The 26780-nt window shown below is 34.7% G+C and overlaps 1 protein-coding gene across 3 annotated transcripts in view; it reads right to left on the bottom strand.

Moving 5' to 3' along the window:
• The window catches only part of LOC149578303 (uncharacterized), a 42930-nt gene extending 20897 nt beyond the window's left edge, over positions 1–22033 (bottom strand). The window contains exons 1-5 of one of the 3 annotated variants that reach the window (XR_016364273.1): positions 21609–22009; positions 14592–15051; positions 14168–14334; positions 10984–11121; positions 10798–10887 (exon numbers count right to left, since the gene is read on the bottom strand). Coding sequence is in view for 2 of the 3 variants with exons in the window: in XM_089828158.1 (XP_089684284.1) it covers positions 10798–10887; positions 10984–11121; positions 14168–14334; positions 14592–15006 (810 nt within the window). In the remaining variant the exon portion in view is untranslated. Of the gene's footprint in view, positions 1–10797; positions 10888–10983; positions 11122–14167; positions 14337–14591; positions 15052–21608 lie in introns of those variants that run through there. The other 2 variants (XM_089828158.1, XM_089828165.1) reach the window with 2 other exon arrangements.
• Between the last annotated feature and the right edge of the window lie 4747 nt (positions 22034–26780).

The raw sequence follows: 26780 nt of genomic DNA, 5'->3' as shown, positions 1-26780 counted from the left end.
ACTTACCAATAACTTTCAAACCCATGTTTATATGAATACAAACTATTAATAGAGACTACAATCATTGATAGAATACATAATTTATATTGATGTGTTGTAAAATGATGTTACAAATACAAATGCATTATTGCTTGACATAATAAAGAAAGAAAGTGAGAATGAAATAGATTACATCAATGTCTGAAAATAGCAATAATAGGTCAATGGGACTCAAATTATCATTAATTGCCTGGAGACTAGTACACTAAACCTTGTTAATCATTTGCAGTATCATAGATTGTCTAAGATACACATATGGGGATGACTCCAAATATCAGGACGCTTCAGATGAAACATCCCCGTCTCAAATACACATATGAGGATATCCAAATGTCATTACAATTCAGACAAAGCATCTCCGTCTCAGATACAAAAATAGGGGTGTTTCCAAATGTCAAGACACTTCTGAGAAAGTTTCTTTCAATATCTATACATCTCTTGGAAGTTCTAATTGAATCCCCCTCCCTTCCTCCCTCCAATATATACATACAAATATATACACACACATCTATACATATATACACAAACACATATATATAAATATATATATACACACATGTATAAATATATATGTATATGCGTGTGTAAATATATACATATACATACATACACATATATATACTCAAAGCCAAAATTCAGGGGACAGCGAATAACAACATAGGGAATTTTTTATATATATATACATATCCTAACATTGATAAACCATTCACCATAGACATTTTAGAAGATCAATACATGGAAAATTATCAAATGACAAATACTAAGGACTTCCATTATAACAATATTGCATACATATAGCAAAAAAGAATTGTCTATAGGCTCCAAGTATCACACATGAAATCACAATGAAACAAAGAGAAGCCCAACTATCATAGTAAATACTAAATATTAAATGCAATCTTTCCGTGCTGCCACTACAGCTCTATGTTTTTTTCTTCCTCTTAGCAAGTATGGAAAAGAAGAGTTAGTGTTCTAGTGTTTTAATGGACCAAATAGGGTTTGCATATTTTTATTATGACTTTAAGACCACTAGGGGCCTGCGCAGACAGAATTTTTTTTTTTAAATGATTTTTGGGGGTGTTTTGACACTACCCTTCTGGCTGGAAAAAAAGGGATAGCCAGCAGCATCGGGGACGAATGAGGAACAAAAAAGCCATCCCCAGTACTGCTGGTCATCCCCAAGTTTCTCACAAAAAAAATAATTGGCAGTTTCGGAGACATTTCTAAATTTGGAGAAAATGGGACGACTTTGGGATGGGTACGACCCCAAAATCGTACGACACGCATCCCCATAGAACACTGATATATACATATGTAATATATATGTGCGATACATATATACATGTATGTATATTGAAACACAGTGAAAATTACAATTTTATATTTTTGAATGAAAATGTACATGTTTTTATCTAGCTAAAAGATTTGTATTGAAGTGTATTGGCATTTAATGCCACCCTTGTGGTCCATAAACTATACACGACATAAGAAATATAGAATGGACCATATGCCTCAGCCCTTTTTCCATCTGAAAAATTCCAAAATGTTGGCTGAGTGATTGTTGTCAGATTTCAAGCTTTCAATATTCCCTTTACTTTTCTTCCACTCACTACTCTTTTACTTCCCTGATCACCAAAGACTTCCCAAAATTCAAAGAACCTAAGACCTTGTTAGTGGTCAACTTTTGGCCCTTCCACTTAACTCTTTCCATTTGGATAGAGATAAAGGGAAGGTCCAAAGGCTGACCCTAAGCCATCTTGGAAAGATCTCGATTGATATGACAATAGCAGTGGTCAATCTACTAGGCTTTTGAGATAAGCCCTTCAAAATAAGTCAAAAGGTTAAAGACTAACACCATTCATTTTTGAAAGCTTTTGATCTCCTACGGCATTCAAGATTCAAATTTCTCCCTATCTCTTACCTTTGGCAAGGAGGTGAGGCATAAGCCTAATGCCTAATCCTATAGTTCCATCATGAAATCACTACGTTGTTCCTATCGATGGTTGGGCTTTGGCCCTTCCACTTACCTCTTTCCATTTGGAAGGACATAAGTCGGAAGCCCAACACCAACCTTTGACAAACCATTCTATTTTTTCACACCTTCCTGTCTGGTCCTCAATCCTCATCAATTCTATTTTCACCCTTTCTCCCTTCCTCCAAATGTGATAGGCTTGAAGCCAAACCCCCAAAAGAGCTTGATATGATGTGTTTAGATGCAGGAATGTCATTACTACTTGATTGACCCCTACAACTATTAGATCTTGATCCCTAGAGCTATAATAGATGTATTAAATTGACCTTTGTATTGTTGTGGTCCCTCTCTTTTGACAAATGTCCATTCCTAATCAAGATTATTGCAAACAACTTTTCTCCATTTCAAGCAAGGTTAGAGAGTATCATTAGTGTTGAAAGGTGTCAACATTCTGCTCCTTTGGTCACTCGAGGACTGAATGATCTCCTTTTGTCTTCTTTTGGAGGTTGATGCATTTTAGGGATTCTATGAAGGTTTTCATCCTCACAATGTTCTTTGGTTGAACCAAGACCAAACCAACAAAAACCTTTCATCAATCTCTACAACATGCATGACGAAATGAGCTCAAGAGGTGGTATTTATCCTCCTCCAAGCCCCACACTACCATTTAAGGTTTACGATATTTTATTTTATTTTAACATCTCCTTACGTTCCCATCTACATGCCCACCCCTAGGGCACTTTAATTAAGATTTTAATATAACACCTCTTATACACTAGGCACCCACAAAATAATATCTTTGGACATCATCAAATGCAATCATTAACCAACCCAAAGTAGTATCAATACCCATTGACTAAGTGTCATAATGCAAATCTAACCAACCGAAATCAAAGCAAAACTTGTAACACAAAATTAGTAGACTGAATGATCACCAAACTCTAGGAGTTCCCTAACCTTAATAAATTAGCCTACAAAACCCATCAAATAGGCCAATAGTCATCATGTTGTCAATACTCAGGGTAGAGGGCATTACATAATGGCACCTAATTATTTGGTTGGAGCACAAAATGAAAAAATCATTGAGATAGAGAACTTCAAGCTCACTAGGAGATATGTGAGAGAAATCTATTAGCATAGTAGCCAAGTAATTCTATTAAACGCATATATTAAAATTCAAAGTTGGACAGTTAGATTAATCTTCATTCTCATTTCAAATGCATGGTGAGAAAGGTTTGACGCTAAGGTGTCAAGCTTTATGGGACTACAAGTTGCAGCTTGAACCAAACATGTCACAATTCATTCTATACACATGATTTGTTGTATATTTGATCCCATATGTTACATCCCGAATTTTTGATCTTTTAAAATAATATTATAGCCGTTGTAATGGTTAGTAAAGACTCACATGTCATGATCTTGTGAAATGGACGTTATGGTTAACTATTTTTTTTATTCATGTAAAAATGACTTGTTAGTTGTTCGTTGCTATTTTAGCTATAAAAAATCAATGCTTATGTTTTAAGATGAATTTTAGTGGTAATGGCAGTTAGCCATTATGATGGTTTATGAATAATAATTGTTATGGTAATTATAGTTATATTGAGGAATATGACATTATCCTAGAGAATTTCTTCCCTGCAGTGAAGGGGGGAAGCATTGCCAGAGAGGAGTTGGGCACGAGGGGCATCACCTACCATTGAGGAAATAGGGGGGAGTCCTAAACCACCATAACCAAGGATGAAACGACTACACAAGCAAAAAGAATAAAGGATGACCATGAGCTATTCCGATAAAAAAATAAAAAGAAACATTATAAGAAACTTAGGTAAGAACATTACCTTCTTTGTATACCATTTTTTGCTCACTATGCAAGTTATCTTACCTTGATATAATAACATCTTGACTATACTCATACTTGTGTGGGTATAAAATGTGTGTATACACATATACATCTACATATATGTATGTATGTGTGTGTGCGTAACTTATCACTAGCACATACATATAAATGTATGTATATATATATACACGTACATATCATAAGACTCATACAAGCACGAATATATGGGAAGTGATAATCTTATACCAAAATAAGTGATGATCATTTTCTTTTTTTCCTAGTTTCTATATTCTTCCTTGGCAGGGCATGATCATCTACTATTTTAGCCTGATCAACTTTATTTCATCCACCACCTTGTGGCATTGGACATTCATATTTGAACATGCATATTTCTTTTGAATTTTTAAATATCTTTGCAACATTCATGCCACCTCAATCTTGGTAACCAAAGCATGCTACGGAAGGCCATATTTCCATCTTGGTCAATACTTGTCTTAGTAATGCCTTATATGTATGTCGTGAAGGTCGCTTTGGGACTCTCTTCTACCATTTTTTCTCTTTCCTTCCAAACCTTTAATAAATCCGTACACCACAGTGTAATGATATCATCCAATATTTATTGCTGGAGTCGAAGCCCATGGTCGGGCAGTGGTTATTCATCAATTAATTTTGAGTGGTGGTGCGATATTCTATTGCGATTCCATAATTACAGATCATTACCAGAGAGCAAGTCATGTTTTGTGAAACCCTTTGCAAATTACAATGTCTTTCTTTTATATTGACTGATTATATGAGCTTTGCTATTGAGTTTTACTTACTGTCTGTAAGTTCAGAGCCAAACACCTTTGGATTCTTTATAACCCCTTTTTGTTTCATCAGTATACTTTGCTTGTGTGATATTGGGTTATATTCCTTTCATATCTTTTGTTTTGAGTCAAAGAACACCATACAAGGGCATAGTTGATATGTCCTTGAGATGGAAGTCTCTCTCTTATGTGGTAAAAATATCCAAACCTAAAACTTCTTGTCTTATGATGCCATAGGCTGTTATAGGCAAGATCTAAGGCAAAGAAATATGAGACCATGAATTCCTGTGATTAATAGTAAATTTCCTCCAAGTATCAAGGACCATCATGGTCGAGCTAAAGGAGGAAGAAGTGGGAAAAGCCTGCAATGTAAAAAGGAAATAAAATCGGTATAAACATTTGGAAAAACAAATATAAAAATAGCTCACGAAAATCCTTGTAAGGATTCTTGCTGCCAAGTCGAGCGATGGTTCGTTACTTTGACATAAGGTTGCTCAATGGTTGGTCAGTTGTGTCCTAGGCCTAATTCCATTCATCTATTTCTACTTCAATTCAACATAAATGAAATCCTACTCTAAGTGAGGAAATGTAGAAACCATGCAATATTCCAAAACAATACAAGTAATCCATTGTCGAAACAATAATTAATTTGCAATCACTCAAACAATATCATAGCAAAAATCTCTCCAAGACTCTCCTTCACAAATGAGCAAGGCTTATATGGTTGCTTCAAGTACAATGAATGGCTGAGATCGATCTAAAGATCATGGGCAAAGTTTATGCCAACAAATCTCTAATGTAACTGTAACAAACAGATTTGCATAACAAAATAAAGGTGATCTAGAAAGAGTTTTCCACAACTAATTATTGAAACAAAATATCTTGAATTCCTTTTCATGAAACATTAACTGATTTCAACTACTAACAAGATAACAAAACCCAACTAAAATGACTGTAATAACATTCAACTAAAATAATTGTAATAATGATTAACTGAAATAACTATGATAACGATCAACTGAAATAACTGTAACAATGATCAACTGAAATAACTGAAATAACGATTTACTATCTTTCCTTGCATACACATAAAGTAAATGCATAACATGAAATAGAAAGAAGAACACACGAGAAGTAACTAGTGAGTCTTTAATTGGTTGTGCAAGCCTCGGCTTTCGGTAAGAGGAGAAGCATTGAATTAGGCTTAACCTCCCAACCTCGGACCATATTCATCCCCACACAATCCATTGAATAGAAAGGCCCTCCCTACCCTGGGATCAAGCTTGGGATACTTTTAGTCCAGCCACCTGAGCATTCTGATGTTTAGAATATCCGCACAGTTAAGGACGGACATGTCTGAATAACTGGCACTACTGACATCAAGTGATCATAGATGGAAAAGATGCCTTTAACGACCTTGGCCAAGGTTTTTTTATGGGTTCAATGACCCAATCACCACCGCTCGACTTGACAACAAAATAACAATAAGTATGAACATGCATGAGCTATTAAATGAAAATAATTTAGAATTGTTATGTCATGTCTAACTTTTATTTCCATGTTCTTGTAGATTCTCATCTCACCTCTTCACCTTTTCCATGGCTATACAGACGATGAGTCCCAAGTGTTTGAATCTCAAAGCAATCGACTTTGTGTGTTGATCCTCAACTTGATATAAGAATTTTACATGTTTTCAACATATCACATATTTGTGAGCTGAGAAAGATAATCTTTGCAAAATAAATATTATGACATTCAGCAATAAAATAAAGATGTGAAAGCATATCACGAATAATTGGTATTGACCTATCATAAGAAGTTCTAACTTAAGGAGGAACTATCTGATGATATCAAACAAGGATGATGTACAACATTTCAAGAATTTGTAGCTCGATGTTGTAATTACTAATTACAATGTAGTGATGTCTGATAAAAAGAATATATTATAAATCAATTTTATATGGTAAGTCAGCCACATAACCTGGTCAGTTCAAAAGTATAGGAGCCTTGGTTGGACGCTAATAGTTTGTTCCTTCACAGAATTTACTTTAGGTGCAAATCTCTGTGTGATTAGCAATCACGTCTTCAACAAAAATAGTAATGAAATGGCAAATCGTTGCAAGGAAAAATGTAGAGTTATCAGGTTTATATTGCAGAGATATCAGGTGATATATTGTAGAGATATCAGGTGTTGTATTGTAGAGATAAGGAATATAAGGAATTTAATTACTAACCATAATTCCAAAATCAAGCAACTGCTAATCATCACATGACAAACAATGGATAACGACCATCATCATTAAACAGTTAACATAATGAATACAACGGATATATTTAACCACTCTCTTCACATGATTATGAAAGAAAATCCATTCAATCCAATGGCTATAAATAAATTTAAATTAGGTCAAAATTTGGTATGTAATAGTAACTAACAACTACAAGCATTAAATGTTTTTTCAATTACAATGAACCTGAACCACCGTCTTGTGGGCCAATAAGAAAATTGCATAGCTTTCATTGATCAGTGAGAAAAAAAGCTATAGATGGAAACATTGAGTGGACTCCACATGTACACTTGGAATGATTTGATTGGATGAATCTGAGCATGTGGAATTGGAATATTTTGATTGGTTGAAGATGAATGGACGCCACCTCAATATGCTTATCTTGTACGCTTCATCAATATCTCTCGATACTCAATATTTTCCAGCCTTGGATTGATGGTTATGGCTCATATTTCCAAATACTTCATCTTTGTGAAATCTTTCATCTTCTTGGCTTTAAAAATCTTCCCATTGACATTCTCTTGTAGAAATCCACATTTGTGATGTTATCCCTCATTTCTAGACTTGATCATGATGTTGTTACTTACATCATTTGTTGAACTCTATCTTGGTAACTTTAAATTGGTCTGGTGTCTTGACTGATCCTCAACTTGGAAGCACCTCACTCGCTTGATGAATAACTTGTGGTTTGACAATACTTGAGATCTCCATGTTTTGCTCAATATTGAAGCTATGCTTGCACTTTTGCCACTTAGCTACTTGCCACCTTCAATCTACAATGCAACACTATTTGTTAAACATTTGAATTTAATTCTACAACTCAAGTTAAAACTAGTGCCAAGAAATCAAAGCTCTTTAACAAGCATTCTCCCTCAGATGATTCCCATGAGCATTGCCTTAACATCAAAATCTAATTACACCTGGGCAAAATGAAGAGATTAGATTAAAACAATACAATAACCAATTCTATCAACTTTAGAAGCATTCACACTCTTTTATCATTTATGGATCATCACGTAAAACTTCCCACACCTCGCCAATTGTAATCAAATTCTGGCCTTGTATTTCAGATCTGAAAGTGTTTGATCCCCCTAAAAGCCCTGATTTCCTTCAATAGGTCTGAGTTCAATGTTTTCAACTTGCACAAGGCTTGGTGTTGTTATTAAGCCAGATTTCAAATGTTTCAATGTTATCTCCAAATTCGAGTCATTAATATGCAATTCTCTGCATTGCATAGTAAAGCTGCTCTGCTCTTGATCGAATTGAGTTTAAAGTGGTTGAAAGGAAGTCTTTGGTTGCCTCTATATGGATGTTGGTTTGAAAGAGCATGTCTACTTTGAGAGACGTCAGCCACTTCCTTAGTCCATTCAAGTTCATTTCTCCCTCTAATATGGAGGACTCAAGTTCATTTGAAGCCAGATTTCAAATGCTTCAATATTATCTCCAAATTCAAGTCGTTAATATGCAATTCTCTGCATTGCATAGTAAATCTGCTCTACTCCTGATCGAATTGAGTTTAAGAGTAGTTGAAAGGAAGTCTTCGGTTGCCTCTATATAGATGTTGGTTTGAAAGGGCATGTCTACTTTGAGAGAGGTCAGCCACTTCCTTAGTCCATTCAAGTTCATTTCTCCCTCTAATATGGAGGACTTGCAAACTAATTTAACAGATTCATACTCCAATCTGATCTCCTTTTCTGCTGCCTTCTCTCTCAAAACATGATACTTAATAGATATATGCTTAGTCTTAGAATGCAATACAGGATTCTTAGACATACTTACTGTACTTGTGTTATCACAGTATATGATAACAGGTTCTCAAAATTCTATCCTAATATCTTTCAGCATCTGCTTCATCCACATCACTTGATTACTATTATTTGTCACTGCTACATACTCTGCCTCAGCTGTACTCTATGAAATACAATCTTGTTTCTTGTTCAGCAAATGCAAACTAATTTTAAAGGTGGAAGATTAAATTGACAAGAGGAGTTTGAATGGATTTCAGTTTGGCCCTTGATAGAGTCTAAGGAAAAACAGAATTTCAACATCACTTGGGCTGAAGCACTCCTAGGAAGGTCAAAATCTCTCCAGTCCTTGAGCTCTTGTCCAAGGTGAAGTACAACATTGCTTTTCAGTCTACGCTTAAACAACTAGGCTCCAATGCTTTTTCTATTCAATTTAACTTTCAAACTTCCATCACCCCTTGCAATTTCACTTCAAAATTGCACTTCATTTCACCATTTTGATGCAACAGAACAAAAATCTTATCTTAGTCCTTTTCATTATCTCGCTTTTCCAATCGCAATCCTTGAACCCCAAGAGAGGTCAAAATCCAACCTCTACTTGGGTTCACCTGATTGGGGTTTTTTAGGTGTTGCTTTAGATTTTCATGCTTACAACTGATTACAACAAGACTTGATTTCCATAGCACCTTCATCCACAACATTTGGTTATTTCATCGCTTTTCTTAGCCAAACTCTTCAACTTCCCTCATGTCTTGATAAGCTTCGAACTACCTCAAGGATCGAATAACAAGTGCTGAGTATGCAAGAATAGGGAGGTTGTCAATGAACATTACTGGTATGAAGCCCCAAAGCAGATCAGAATCAAACCTTTTGTTGGCCTCCTGAGGCCTAAGAGATTGGTTTCCAACCTCTTCTTGGGCTCAGCCACGTGTCAAATAATTTCTAAAGTGTTTAATTCTACATTTTTCTCATCCAAACTTGCATTCATTGTGACCTTTTTGCCTTGTGATTTGTTCATTGTTAGCAACTCTTTTTCTCATTCTTACAACTCGAAGGCTTGAATTTGTAATTTGTTCATTGTTAGCAACTCGTTTTCTCATTCTTGCAACTCAAACTTGAAGGCTTTAATTTTCTCTCTTCTACTTTCTACATCAAACTTATTGGTCACACTTGCAACCCAGATACCACTGATCACACTGACTCAAATTGAACTCCGTTCTTAATTGTATCACACCTCACCATTCTCCAAATGGTCGCACTTCATATTTTCTCAAAGTGGAAGATTTAAACTTCCATCAAGCACTTGACTTCATGACTAAGGCTTGCCATGGAGGATCTTAAGTGCTGGCTGGCCGGTTCAACTCTACCTCATGGCCATGACTCCTAAATAGACAAGAGGCTTGCACCCATAGCCTGTTCAAACTTAGCCCAAGGACTTGAAGACACTAAACTGCCACCAATCAAAGACTACTCGAGGCAAATACTCTAATGCAAAGCAAAAAAGAGGGTGTCCCCATTTGCATTAGGAAGATGGTGTGGAAAATTCACAATGTGATAAATCATGAAGACCAATACAAAAGATACTTACAAACCAAGAGCATTGTTTGCAATCTGTTTCAAAATATTTAAGTCAATCATAGGCAGAAAAAAGTTAATTATGTTATTGACAAATTCCATCAAAAATAAGCTGAGCCAGAAAATGAGAAGAATTTAAAAGCTTGATGATTGACAATTGTTTCTTTGATTTAAATTGCACCCTTAAATAGCCCATGAATTTTTCCTAGTAGACATTCAACTCGATGCCAACATCATAATCATATTTTATATACCCAATTCTTTGTTGCGAATAAGAGATGTCACTAACTTACAATCACATAGAGACTCAAAACCTTGCATAATGTTGCAAGTATTGTAACATAAAATTCAGAAACAACAATTGCTAAAACCATACCCTGTTTTTCCGATAATCAAAAACAATTGTTAAAACCAGAAAGGACTTCCAAATAAAATTTAACATTTTGAAAAAATGGATACGTAGCATTCAACAAACCAAGCAGTACCTGGTGCTGAGAGTGCTTTGCACAAGATATTCTAAAAAACTCACCAGATCTTCAAGATTGGCTTTCTCAATGTCTGCTTGAGCCTGACGCTGTTCATATCTTTCAAGAACATCACATGGAAGTGTTCTTTCTACCTATACGAAGTTACTATCAAATTCAATAACTCCATAATCCCTCATGATTTCCCTTTTCAATTAAAAACAATCAATGTCTACATAGTAGATACAGACCTCTGACAAAGGAATTGACTCCTTACATCCATCAGTATCCATGCACGGCAATGAATTACAAGATTGGAAACCTCCAAATGTGGACTCTTCTACATGTTTCCTTAAGCACTGAAAGCAAAACAGGTGCCCATCTGCACACTGATAGAAAATTCAACTTTTGGATTTTCGTACTAGGAAGGAAATAAAAGCATATTAGCAAGCATGGTTAAATTGAATTAACCTAAAAAAATCAGAACATCACGTCCTGTTACAAGACATTCTTTGTAGTCCACTTGGTAGCTCAAAAGGTATTAAACAATTTCACCATTGCAAAGATATATAACCTACAAGATTTTCCAAATATAATAAAGCAAACATGGAGAATGCTTCATAGAAATTTGCTAAAACATGAGTAATCATTCAACATCAAATCTTATTTCACTTGAAAGGGCACAAAATTTGTTATATAGAAAAAAAAACAAATTTAAAAACTTACCACGAATAGCAAAATAGAGGGATAAGAATAGTCAACAAGTGGGAAGGAATTCTGCTATAGTTTCACCTGCCAGCACCATTTATACTCCCAGAACCTTTGCTTCAGCTCTCCTTTGACCTTTGATTATGGTGGCTTCAGCCTTCGCTCTCTTTCAGTCATAACCAACTCACTTTTGCAGGTATTTTCTTGAGATATCCAACAGCTTAAAGTTGAAACTCAGTCTGTATTTCTTGTTTAGCAGCATGTTCTTAAGATTTCAGCATAAGGAAAGACTGATTAGAAGGCAGGCATTAGATAAATTAAAACGTTGTCCTCCATTATTATCCTTGTAAGCCTCTATTCTTCATGTTTGTTAGGTATCTATGGTCAATCAGTTTTGTATTCATTAGTGATCTTCAGTCATTTTTATATTTTTGTATTTGTTTGCATTATTTTAGCTGGCAGGCTTTTTTATCTTGGAATAGTGACTTTTTGGTTGCTGCATCCTTTTTAATCTCAAAAGCTTCTGCAATTAATTTGTGGGGTATGGAGGTTCGGCTTGGCAGTACCCAGTTACTATGATATGGGACATGATGAGGTTGGTAAAAGCATTGGTTATAGTAAAAATTTCTAACTAGTTGCAGATTTTTTTGTGCAGAATGGAGGGGCCAATTCAAGCACAGGACCAAGATGCAGGCTCAGAAGGTGAGAGTGCAGTTACTTTGTCCCTAGTTACTGACAAGGAAATGGTTGCTCTTCTGAAAAAAGAGGAGCTAAGGCAAATCTTCCAGTATTTCTTTGTCTACTTAGCTCCTGATGTTTTTCCTTTGCAGGATTTCCTCGGTGATTGATTATCTTTAATTTGGAGCAAGAAAGTGGGATATTTAAATTTGATGTAACGCTTTGCACAATGCTGCAAACATCACCTTTTTTATTTGTCTTACAAGTAAAGGAATGCAAAAAATAATTCTTAACTGGAACTTTTGGAATGTTGGCAAATCTATTTTTGAGCCTTTGCATGAAACCTTGTTGTAAATCTAGATGATGTGCTTTTAAAGTCTTCACCAAAATGGGTGGAATATTCAGTCATCCCTCTGTGGTTTTTATTGCACCATGTTCTTAAACCATTGGGTGAAACTATAAAATTAGAGGAGACAAAAGCATCTCTCTATTGTATGAATACAAGAATTTTAATCCCCTTGAAGCATGATGCTCGTTTTCTAGATTCTATTTTTGTTCCTTTACATGGTTCTGTGCAGAACTTCTAGGTTACTAGCTTAAGAAGTTTAAATACTTGTTTTTATTAATAATAAATTAGAACTGTGAGGTTAGCTTGCCCTTCGCTAAATAGTTATCTGACTAGTAATTCTAATATAAGTCCAGTTCATACCTCTGGTGATATTATAATGTGTATTGAGAAGATGAGGTTTTGCCTCCTGAAATTGGTGAGGAAAGCTATCAAAATCATATTTGTGTTCTTGCAGCTTCTGTGGTATCCTCTCGTCTGGATAAGTGTCCCATTGCATATAAATTGTCTTCTCAGGTGTCTGATGTTAATGGAGACAATAAAAGGGCTTTAGATGGTTTGGATAATTCACTGCCTTTAGTTAGCTCCATCAAACAAAAGATGTTCAAAATAGTGGCAAGGGAATTGTCGATAAATCAAAAAAAACACATTAAGTAGTCTTCTAAAAAATGAAAAACAATCTTGTTTGATGGAGCATCTGAGTGTCTCAGTTGATTTATGCTGATAACAATGTCGGAGATGTGTCAATGGAAGAAGGGCAGCTTTATCAGGGTTGAAAAATAATACTATATCCATGTATTTTGAAATGTTGAAAAGGGGGGTTATGTTGCCCCCGCTACCTTATTCTCTGCCCTCTCTTTAATTTGTTTTGATGAATATTTAGAGATGGAAAATTCTAGATTTTAACTTGCCATAGCATTACAGACCACTACCAGTTTGTCTTATCATACATGGACGACATACCTGCAGACCTCTGGTCAATAGAAAGTTTTCACACCTGCATGGACTCCTAAAGTTTCATTTAGCATTACTTTCTGTACTCTTACCATGGCTCCTGTCCTGCTCTTGGTTGACAGGGGAAGATAAACTTTATATATGTTTTGCTCCTAAGGCTTAATCTCATTGCTTCTTTACTGCACTGTGTTAAAGCTTAAGCCTTTTGATTATTCAACATATGAAAATTGAAAGGAAATATATAGAAGCTATTATGTCCTTTCAACTGACTCTGATGTCATGTTATGTTTATAAGATATCCTGACTTTGGCGTCTTCCTTCCTGGGTGGAGGACGTGATTGCAGCTTGCTTTAGTTCTAGGCCCTGACCTGAATTTTTTGAGTCTAAACTCTAAAGTCTGTTGGGTCAGTTGTTCCTTCTATATTTCTCACAAAAACAAAAGAGTTTTCAGTAAGGGAAGAGTTAAAATACTGCATTTAGAAATGCGCAGTCTCATTAACAAGTATTTTTAACGTTCAACTTGTTCACTTTTACAGTTCAAAAAACTATGCAAATATATTTCTCCTCATCACTTTGCTACACACTTCAAGGCTTCAAGCAATATTTTATATGCAACAAATTTGAATAAACACAGGGCCAAAGGACTTGGAAAAGAACTTTATCACTTCAATGAAAAATGTCCACCAACTAAACATTCCCACAAAGTCAAAAAATCTACTACTCCCAATACTAGTCAATAAACCACATACCTGTACCATCATTTGAAATTGAAATTCATTATAGCAACACCCACATTCAATACCCCCATCTAGGGAATGGCATTCCTCATTTGAATTTGTCTTGATTCTCAAATGACTCTTACGAATCCATTTTGCATTGAAAAAATGACTGTTAGGAATCCATTTTGAGCTGATTTCTGCAAAAAGACAAGTGACAGAACACATTGGAAACTAGAATTGGACTCGAGCATAAAAAGAGAGGAACACGTTGATTCCTGTTGCTAAACCAGATCAATCAAAAAATTGAAAAAAAAAATAGTAGTTGAATAAATCTACAAACTTCCATTACAACAAATATATCATTACAAGTTAGTCATGTAGATAAATTATAGGAATTTCAAAATAAACAGTCAAGCAAAATTAAAGACATTCCAAAATAATCTGAGAGCAATACCTTTTTTGGATTTTTGCTTTCCGGAATTGTTAATATCTTGTACTTCATCTTGTACCTGCTCTGGAATCCCATGTTGCAGAAAATGGTCAATGGTAGATTGCAATACAATTTCCCATGAAAACTGGCCCCATGATTTCAGAAGTTGTAACAATGCCTCCTCTGGAGCAAGTTGTGGGAAAATACCAAGAAGCTTCACTATCATTCCATCAATTTCAAGATTATCACCCGACCTTTCCCTTGAATTACCATTTTCCTGCAAATCTGTTTGGATAATATGGATTTCTCCCTTGTAAGAACTTTCCGCTTGATTATCTGTGGATCCCATATTATCAGTGCAATCCAAAGGAACAATTTGGTTGTCCATGGAACTAGAGGAGGCTTGACTGGAGGACAAGAAGCGTATGAAGGGTGCCATTTTTGTTAGAGGAAAAGACTAACAGTTATCAAAGCCACCTTCGCTCTGTAGAAACATATGAAGTAAAAATTAAAAACTCAAAAAAATATTCATTTCTAATAGATATGTCTGACTCACACAACTACTGAATTGCACTAATAACAAAAAGAAACATTAAACCATTACAACCTGAGTGAGCTGTAGGATAAATATATAATTGAGTACAAATTCACAAAACAATGTTTCAAGTTGTATTGAAATGCAAAACTCTACTCAGGTTCAGCAGGCAAAGCCACAAAGTCCATATAAGTACATCATAAGAAGAATCATCTCAAAGATCTAGATATATAGATCATATTTTGTGCCACAAACACTGACAGAATAGAAGCCAAACAATTCAAAGGTTCATAATGACCAAGATGGTCCGAGTAAGCTGCTGACATTACAAAAAATTCAAGAATAAAAACAAAAGTTTGATTTGCAGATTAAAATCACTTTCATGTTCTGTCAGAGTCAGGCAAAAAGAAAGTGAAGCAAACTATATGATATGCTCATAGAATCAGAAGAATGAATTGAACATAAGCTAATATTGTTCAAAGATACCCCACTCAAACAAATCATACATAAACTTAACTCAGCCAAGACAGTTAACCCTCTATTTTTAGCCAAACAAACCTCTCAAAAGAAAAATCTTCCTTAGAGCAGTCTAGAGATTGACCATGAACCAGTTCCTCAAGGCAGCCCATTCAAGTTTGAATAAATTTGGACTTCCATCCATCTCTGGAAAAAGATGCAAAGCTGGTGGACAGAACCTTTCCAAACAGAGGGTTTGAAGGCATTCAATGATCCATCATAACTACAAAACCATGATTGTGTAAATATGTGGTCGAACATCTTTTCATTCTTAGCATGCTAAATGAATTTCCATTAAAATGACAGTGTGACTACTTACAAGTTAGTGTTAAGAACATGCACTATAATTTCTAAATAAACACAACCATAAAGAGACGTGGATTTGAATGAAGTTGGTGTCCCCCAGCCTTTGTGCAAGTATTGATGCCAATTGCCAACACTTGATTAGATGGGTTGAGGCTGCCTCAATAAGAATGTCTGGTGCTAGTAATATAGTTGTATGAGACAAGTTGTAAAAATTCAAGAGTATCAAAAAAATACACTTCTAAGCACCGTTGGATTCTCAAATTAATGAGAGATTATGCTAGAGTGAAAACATTGTGCAGGCAAGAGGGATCAGGTTCATAGACTGCAACTAATTTCATCATATCACAAAATATTTTGCAGTTCTGACACCCTTGCAAAAAACGTTTGAGAGTCAAGCAAGGCTAAATTTAATGCATTCAATAAGGTTGATGGATTATAGACCATGAAGATTTATGACATAATTGCAAAGAAAGCTACAAAATTCATCAAGGTTTTTTAATTTTTTAAACATTTACTTTAATTGTAACTTAAATGTCTTTGTAGGTTTCAAAGTGGTCAGCTTGGGGATTTGTGTTTGGTGGATGGAGAGCAAAATCCAATGCGACAAATTTATAAAATTATAAGGCCATGGATAGGGCCAAAAATGCTACTGAAAACTATTACACTAGAGATAAAGACAACATTGCCAAAACTTTTGCCATTTAGGAATAATTGATCAAAGGCTTAGCAATTAACTTTACTAACAAATTCATATAACAGAACACTACCTCAAATTCAAGTTTTTTCTCTAGTGACTTCATATGTATTATAGGAAAGGTTATGAATGGCCTTTCGATGTACCTTTAAACCTACGTTAATAATTTAGTTTGAGATAAGGAACCTGATTGTTTCAAAGATCCACACAAACTCTATGAATAGCTCTTTACTTGGCCAATAGCTATTCAAGGGAGATCCACCCAAACACCAAGTAATGAGAATTGGAGTGTATTTTCATCTTAAAATTATTATTTTTTATAGGCAAAATAGCACTTATACGAGGCCATACGAAATATATTATAATATCCAAAAACAATACAATACATCATCTATTGAATCAACTATCTATGCAATATAGTTTTCTACCAATGACCTTAAAACATAGAACCTATACCAATGACCTTAAGACATAGAACCTATACACCCCCTATACAGATGTCATTGACCCCAGACAACATCCGTACAAACATCATTAACCCCTAATACCCAGCATAGCCTCCTACTACAAAATAGAGCAACATAGCTTTAACAAGCTCATACCACCAAATGAAGTGATCTAAAACAAAAAACTGAACAATTTCTATAAAAAACACATATCTTCCTTTCCTAGTCCAAACCCCATTATTTTAGCTTTTCCTTACTCATTTTGTTGGCAGTAGTCATGCCTTGAAGACACACTCGAGGCTGCAATTGGTATGGCCCTTAGGATCGTCCTCCAATGCATGTCCCTCTCCAAAAGTAGTTGCACCAACCTCTTCTTTCTCCCCTCTATCTTCCTTTGAATACTAGGTCTTTCTATTGTATCACATCCAACCCTAATCCGAGATGTATTTCTGCAATCAACACCTACTTTCCTCTTGCTCCAAACCCAACATTAATTTCAGAAATGACACACTTTAGTTCACTAACTATCTCCTTCAAGGAATCACGAGTGGGTTAATGTAATGTATTACCAGATACCTTGCCAAATCATTTCTACTACGCTGGAGGACATAGTAGTCTTTTAGGAGAGGAATGCTCAAGTCTTCATCCACATTCTCAAGCACATCATTTAGCTCCCCAAGAAAACTATCTCTAACTAGTCTCTTGCAAATTGCCTCTGCCATCTCCTTCGTCTCTCTAGTATCAAGCATGGCTGCCAAAATCATGGTGCAAATATCTGATATCACCCTCTGGTGATGGTCCATCCTCGACACTACTCATATGGCATGCATTATCATGCAATGGTCCAACATAAAAATATTTGTCAATCACTTAAGCAAAAATCTCCTCCATAAACAACATTTGTCTTCTCTTGCCATGCCGCCTTGCCAATGTGTTGATAGCTAGTAATTCCTTGAAAAATTCACCAAACTATAGCCATAGTGTCAATTCCCGATGCTTTTCACCACACTAAAAACTAAGGTCCTTGAGCTTTTATCTCCATAGTATCTCTCAAGAAATTAATAACCCATACATCCAAACCCTAAAACATTTCCCATCTCATTTAAACTTAATTTACACTCATGATGATATCTGAAAATTCTATTTCAATAATGTACAATCTAGCTTTGATGTATTGAGGTGGTGAGGGAATGACCAAAGTTCATGCCACGTGAACCATAGGACCCACACACCTACCACACCTTCTCTGGCAACCAAACAATCCACCTCATGAAAACGTCTTGTGTAATCCATTATCTAAGAGCAATTTTGCAATTCCAATGCCAACAAATAACTACCAATCTTATCACTTGTCCTTCATCAAAACACCTAAATCTCAACCAAAATTTAAACACCGTCATTACTCATATTTGCATCACGCAACTATACCCTAAAACAGTCCACTTGATTTCAGATTGTCTCGCCAACAATTCAGCCATCTCATTGCCCTCTCTATAAACATGGCCAACAAATCTTCAAATTTGTCCATTAAATCACACTATCAAATTGAGTCGTTTCTGTGATTTCCAATTAGGCATGGCATGGTTCTCATCCCAAAAGGAGCTTCTTCACTTCAATTCAATACGACACTTCACACACATGACATCCACTCTGAATTCAGCATTGTTTTTTGTCGTTATTCCTAGGGGAATTGACTTCCTTTTGAGTCTGAGCAACACATCCGACTCCACTCAAACTTGGGTTACATTGAAATGCACGATCAAAACTTACCTTTACCCAACCAACTTTTGGAGCTTCCCATTTTGCAAAAGATTAGCCTTTCAAATCCCATTAATAGGATTTCAATTATTTCTTGCTTATAAACTTTTGAATATTTTACTCACATGTTCTTAGTAAGAAGATTGGGTTGAAAATACACCAAATCTTCAAACATTAGCCCTTTTATATTTCATCTTGACTTTGTGTGCCTCTAGATGTAAGCACAAATGAAGTTTGTCTAATACCACTCATATAAAAAGAGCAAAATAATTTGACCCAACAAGGCCTCAATGACCTATTATTTGTGCAATACAACCTTAGTCTTTACACATAATGTGGATAAGGTTAAAAACACACTCAAAAACATCCATTGTCTACAAAAAGATTTGTTGATTTCAAAATGGAAGCTATGGAGAGTATAGGTACAATAAAAATAGAAAATGTCAAATTGAATGGCATTATGTAGATGATGTCAAAAATAAGACAAAGATGAGTCATTGCCATGAAGAGTATAGGTACAATAAAAATAGAAAATATCAAATTGAATGGCATTATTGTAGATGATGTCAAAAATAAGGCAAAGACAAGTCATTGCCATCAAGTTCTGAGGCAACATAGAGTCATTGCCATTGGGTTCTAGTTTGGAGCTGCAGCCTTCTAGCATGAGAGAGAAGTTGCAATCAACTGAAAAGGGTAGGATATCACCTCAATTTTTCACAAAAATATAGAACAGTAAATTATAGTTTTTTTAACTTCCATGGATATCCTATTTATGATGATTAATTTCAATGAAAAAAATCTGATTCATAATATGTAACATAGTTATTGGTTGGGCATTGTATTTGCATGCTTAATGCAATATTGTATTCTTCTTTTATTTAAATCTAATATATAATGATTTCCCAATGTTTCGCAGACTTATTTGATTCGTTTTCTAACTATAAATTGCATAAAATTTATTTCTTTAAGGAATTTTTGTGTTTTTTAAGATGATGAGTTTTTGCCTGGACAAATATCTGAAGCAGGAGCAAACAATTTTTTTCCTGTGCTGTTTTGGCAGTATATGCAAAATAAGGGGGTCTAAAACTTAACAACCACTAAGAAGTGTTTATCATTTTTCGGGATTCAATTGTTTGATAATTTTTTAGCATCAACACTTCGGCTCACACTACATGATCCGACATCAGGATGCAATGCAAGAGAGCAAAGAAGAGGGAAATTGTAGATTGCAGACCTAGAGATGGATACAAAGAGGGAAAGAGAAGATGAGAAACTCCCAAATCAAGTTTCAGTGATTCTCATCCTCTCTCCCTCCCTCCTTTCCCTCTTGTTATCCATCTCAAGGTCTGCAATCTACAACATTTCCTCTCCTTTGCTCTCTTGCATTGTATCCTGATGATGGACCATGTAATGTGATCCAAAACATTGATGCTAAAAAAATTATGATACAATCAAATCCACAAAAAAGATAAACATTTAGATGGATTGTGGAAATCTGATAGCTTTAACCAATAAGAATTTTTGAAGGAATTTTATTACCAATGGCAAATAACATTTGATGACAATCTTCTCAATAATTGTTTTTCTAATACAAAATCCTAAAAAATTGGATCCTATACATTATCCTATTGGACTATTTCACTGAAAAATAGTTTCATACCTTGCTTAGCAGCATCCCGTGAGACATTTTACGGCCCACGCTACATGAAGCCACTGGCCAGAAGCATTGTTCCATGTAGCTGTATATGGCTTAATATTTTACGGTTCAGATGATCACATATTATTCTTTAATTGGTAAAATATATATTCTGGAAACTTCTCCTAGAGTAGTGGAGCAAGTATAGTTGCACTCCAACGTTGAGTTGTAGGTGGAGAGGGGCAGATAAAGTTAAGTGACAAATGCTTAACCAGAAATTTGGCACGTAAATCCACATTTTGTCTTCCCACCCCTTTGTCATTTACTTATAGATTTTAACTGAAAACATTTACTAGATTAATTAAAATTTATTACAATTTTATAATTGCTTAACATAAGCAGAAAAAAGAATAATTAGACTGATTATCAAAATAATATCCTGAAAATTTTTGAGGAATACTTTCTTTTAAAAAACGAGCTAAATTGTTGCGTGGATACATATGAAAACAGAAAATGAGAAATATATAATCTCTGAGCGGGTCGTACAGAGGGGAGGCAAAAACAATTTCCAGCACCGACATAAATAAGGAAGATCTTTCTAAAGGAATTTATTGAGAAAATCGCAAAAGATAAGTTTCAAAAAAAAATCTTGAAGTACTGCAGGGCGGATAGGAACATGTTATGTTTCAGGTGATCGTGTTAGCCAAAAATTTTCTGAGATTTTCTCAAAAGCTTCAACTGAGAACAAAACATGGGACGACTCCAGAAACCCCTCTACACCACTCACTCAAAACTGAAACCAGAAGACTCCATAAACCCCCAATCTACCACCACCGATTCATGCTTGTAATTTTCTCACCGACCACGTACAAAAACAAACAAAAGAACAGAGAACCCTGGAAAGATCATAAAAGTTAAACATAATACTGCGAATCTGCTCCTAAACATTAGTTAAAAGCATACACTGCTGTAATTAAAAATGTCTAAATTCCTAGGATGACTTGCTGACAAAAAGATTGGCAAAGGCAAAACACAATGCAGCGTGAATCTTCAAACAAAAACTTTGTTCAGCAGAGATGGAAATACTTCATAATTACACACAGCGAAGCTTTAAAATGCGAATTATCTTCCTCAAAAGATCCACACTTACAAAGTATATGTGAAGTCTCCAATAAAGACTGATGTTATTATTGTGAACTCAAAACAAACTAAGTAGCCCCGCCAACAATTTCAACAGCAAAATCCGCTTACTTAAGTAGACAGAGATCATCGTCTGCGAAATTCAAATTCAAGCAGACGTCAAAATGATAAAGTACGACATCTCTGAAGGCCGTTCATGGCAGTTCTGGAGGGTTTTGGTTCCGCTAACTTACCAGGAGACTGTTTTATAGTCCATTGAACATTGAACATTAAAAAATTCAAGATAAAGTACATTTGATGCCCACATTTACGTAAATATATGTATTACTCCAAAACAGATTACGGTATCAATATTTGTACACAAAAAAAACCAAGATTATCCAACAATACCATTGGAATGCTAAAAGTGGTATCTTAAATGTCATGTTAAATTGTCATATGTATAAGCAGTCTTTTCCATGTTTTATAGATATTTATTGATCTTTATTTATTGTTATTATTAATTTTAATATTTTTATTATTTATTTATCATTTTTTTTTTCTAAATTTTCATTTAATTTTAATATTATTGTTCTTTTATAATGCTTTTGAATTTAATTTGTTCGATTATATGATGTATGAGAATGAATGTGAAATTTAAATTTTAAATTTTAAATTCAAATTTAAATTTTTATGTTCTTTTTTACTAATATTTATAAGTTAATTTAGTATATGTTTTTTTGTAACATGTTGATATATGGTGATATTTTAAAGATATTTAGTGTGTGATTAATTGATGAGTGGAGGATTAATTATCATTATATGTTTAATTTTAGTGACTTTGATTCTAAAAGAGAGAAAATATCATCAACAAATGATAGGTCAATGATCCTTTGGACTAAAGATTGAAATCGAGTCAAACTAGAAGTGATCACTATTGATATATTGATTGTTTTGTTTAATACCAACTAGATAGAATTGTGATGGATCTATGAGTTTTGTGTTTTTAGTGATGTTGAGTGGTCTTTTTAATTCTTTTGTCTCCTCCAAAAATTTTAGGATGATTTCCTTAAAAGCATTGCTCTAAACACAAATTTTGAAACTTTTTAATGTGTATGTTGTAGACTCGCCTCCAATCTCTAATCACATGGAATGATTCATAATTTTCTCGATGTTGGTTGACACATGTCAAACCATTGGAGTTTATGATCACTTCTTAGAGGATGCACCTCCCAAAAGTTCCAAGAGCTAGTCATGTGTCCCCTTGACACCCTCACTTCAATAGGATTAATCGATGCATTTTAGGGAATATTCTTTCTAAGAAGGAACTTCACAACTAATTGTTCTTCTAGAAAATTGTTCACCTTTTGATGCACAGATTGGCATGTGCAATCATGGCATCTCTTATTAGGTTGTCATGGTTTTGTGGGTGAACGCAACTAGCAGGCATGTTGCAATAGACCAATCAACTCTAAGCACTTCCCCCAACACAATGAATTGAGCAATCCATGTTGGATTCTTTGACATGTCAATTGATTATAACGAATTTGTAATCATTTTAAGATCATCTTGACTGAGGATTGTTAGATATAAAGCCTCAAATATAATTTCAAAGGGGTGGGAAATATTCAACTTTAGTTCAATAAGTAAAGAAATAAACTTCATTCGCAAATATTATATTTTTCTAAGAACGAGACCTTATGGCTTGTAGTCTAGGGGCATATTCTATAGCATATGCTTTTGGGGGGCATTATCTCTTGCCTTGGCATGTTTTCTCTCAATAGAACATGGGGAATGTGTACTCGGTATTTTTTCCTTTTTATTAGTCACTGTGTCATGTGTTGAACTCTTATAGGTCTCATCATGTTTGTTTATGTTTTCTACAATGTTCTCCTCAAGAAGGCATTTTTTAGGAAGTGAGTTCTTCTCTTTCAGCCCTTATGAGAACTATTTATGTCTATTAATAAATAGGGTCTTATACCATGTCCTTTATTGAGGAGAATTGCACTTTCTTTAGGAGTGATGTGTGTTAATTAAGACCCTTGCAAATTCATCCCATGGCAAAATATGAATGTTTAAGCCCTATGTTTGGTGACTTTGGCTTCTCATTCTCCCATCAACAATGAAGGAATCATGGTGCACCATGTTAAGAGTGAATGACGACATAAAAATCTAACCCAAAAAGTTAAAATCGCTATACATACCACTTGACAAATTTCTAGCTCATCCAACACATCTTTGATTCATAACTTTGCCTCCCTTAGCTTAGGTTGTTTGATTAAACGTGGTTTTTCTCCCTTTCCCCAAACACCAATCATAACGATATGGCTTCTTAAATCTCAGAGGTTGTAATGCAAGATGCACCACTATCTCACCCATGCAACACTTCCAAAATTGTCCCTCAAAGAGGGCGAGAGTTGATTTAGGGAATGAACAATTTTTCCTAGAATACTCAATGGATTGAGCTAAACGTAATCACCAGAGTCAATGCATGCTTTGTACAAGAGATATCAATTGAGGTTCAGTTAAGGCATGGACCCAAATTACTACAACCATGTCGATTGGGTTACTCCTCAATTTGGTCATATAGACTCTATTCTTGGTGTTTGGGAGAAGTTGCTTGATCTTGGACACTAGTTTAGGATTCTTGAACTTGAAAGATAGTAGAGTGTCATCTAGCATTCCTTAGCTATGATTGAGGCCTCTACCAAGGAATGTTATTTGGAAGAAATTTTTTCTAGAGAACCATGTCATGCACAAAGAGGTTTAAGAAGTTTCATGTTTGGTGGGAGATAAACCTATTTGGAGAGATTTTTTGGAGTTCTCTTTTTAGTCACTAATTTTAGATATGATTCACTTTCCAAAGATGGTATGGTGGTTTGATTTTCCAAGCAGTTAATGACAAGGTTAGTAGGATCCATAGCTGACACAAATGAGTGAAGTTTAAAAAAAGGATAGCTTTCTCCTATTGCATCCAAAGGCTAGAAATATGAGTTTTGTCTTTTCTAAGACCTCATGTTTTATCAAAGATAGTGAGGTTCCTACTTTGAGAGATTTGTAGGTTAAAAAGATTCCTTCGTAGGAAGTTTCACCGCAAGGATTTCTCCCTGAACCCCTTAGTGAGCCAAAAGGAGACAATGACATGTGATTCTAGAATGAGCTAGAAGTGTATTGTACTTCACTCAACAAATGTACTCCAACTATTTAGACAAAGTCATCCCCTACATCTTAGGAGGTAGAACCGCCAATTGCCCGACCACAAGAATGCATTGATCATTTCATATTGAAACTCTTTTGATAGAGGCTCGCAAATGCCCAATCAAATATTTTCCAATGTCATTTTTTGTGTCAATTTATCAGGCTTATGTCAAATCATGAAAAGGGTATTGTCAAATATTTCAAGATACCATCTCATGTGGCATTAAAGGAAGTACCCAAGTTGAGTCATAATGTCATCACCTCTAACACATCATGCCTAACTAAGATAATACCCATAATTCCCTTCTTCTAACACAATTCCCTAGAGTTGTTGATTGAAAAGCAAAAATTAGGTCATAAGGGTGGGTATTTCCCAAGCCAAGTAATTGCTTTCTTGTAAAAATATCGGATGTTAGTAATGAGTAGCTAGGTTTTGGCTTATCTTGGCATGTTTACATTTTAGTATGTGGTATTGTGCAAGGTGACATGTTTATGGTGTCCCATGTATAGTCATTAGTCCCCTATTAGTTGCAATTTGGCTTTTATGGTTATCATAGTTTTTTTGTCAAGGTCTTAATTTTAAATAGTGATTGTATTTTTATACTGCACTAATCCTTTTATTTCTTAAGAGCAAGTGTGCCAATGTGGTAGTTTTTTCCCATTTTTTGTGTGCATTCTTAGAAAGGTACCCTCTACCTCATCATGATTATATGCATGATAATGAGGACTTGTGCTATAATATTTCAATTCTTTGTGATAAAGAATTAAAGGTCCATTTTTTAAAAAAATAGAGAATTGAGCACTTCAAAGCAATAAAATGACAAAATAAAATAACATGTAGACGCAAAGATAGAGTGGGCACAATATTCAAATATTATACTTATTGGTAGTACTAATATACATTTAAAAGCATTACAAAAACTAATAGATTCTTCTTTGTCATTTACACATTATATCACAACATTTTATTTAAATTCACAAGAAAAATATTATTTCAAGGTGTAAGTCAAGCATCTCTAGAGGAAGGTCCATTTTTCCTCAATCATCTTCTCCTTCCCTTGAGCTTTTTTCTCGCTTGAAACCTTCTTTTTTATGTGATTGAGTAGGTGTCCTATACTACAAAAACATGACCCTCAAGTAAAATTATTTTATCACCTCCTTAGCCATTTCAACATCTAGGTCTAGGTACTTCTTCAAAAAATTGACTCCATGTCATGCATAGCAATAATGAATGTCAAGAGGTCAATAACAAAAATTTATAACAAATGAAATGAATTTTACATCCACCTCTAACTCCAATTAAATTTTTAAATCAATTGTTGACAACAACTTGATATTAGCGTGAGCCATAGACAACATTATGTTGAGTCCCTTGCAATGAATTCTGCCAAACATCTTGTAATGTGTAATTTACCCCTCATTTTCTATCATTGTAGACCTAGTTGTTAAAGTTATATATAACTCTTCTATAGATGTGTTAGCCCTTTTTTCATATTTGAAAATCAATACTTTGATATGTTGAGTAATTGATTGTCTTATATAGTAATGATTGCCTATGCACAATGACGATGTTTTAATTTCTCTTAGTTAGTTAATGAAATTAATTTCATGATGATGTCATATGACATGTCTTCAAAAGATGTTAATTATATCCTCATGATGATGAGATGTTCATGTTAGAATATGATATTATTTATATTTATGATTTACTATTTACTTACCCCATACTTGCTTATGTATGATGTGTGTGTATATTTTATATTTCTATTTGGTGTGTCAGATGTGGTTAAGGGAGGGAGTTGTAGTTACCTACTAGTTAGTATCTACACAATGTACCACTCCCTATCATTGTCTATTTTGTTTAGATATATGAATGCACATGTGCATGCTTGTCTTTTATGCAGATTGTTGGTACTGAACATCAACTTCTCTAAATTACTAGGATGAGCATGCCCTATCACAATAACTCAATAGTAAGAATGGGGAGATAATGTCCAGGTCCAAT

This window comes from Cupressus sempervirens, chromosome 1 (assembly GCF_028749045.1).
Source record: "Cupressus sempervirens isolate cs-2001-9-10 chromosome 1, ASM2874904v1, whole genome shotgun sequence".
Lineage (NCBI taxonomy): Eukaryota > Viridiplantae > Streptophyta > Pinopsida > Cupressales > Cupressaceae > Cupressus > Cupressus sempervirens.
This window is presented reverse-complemented; position numbering and strand designations above follow the sequence as displayed.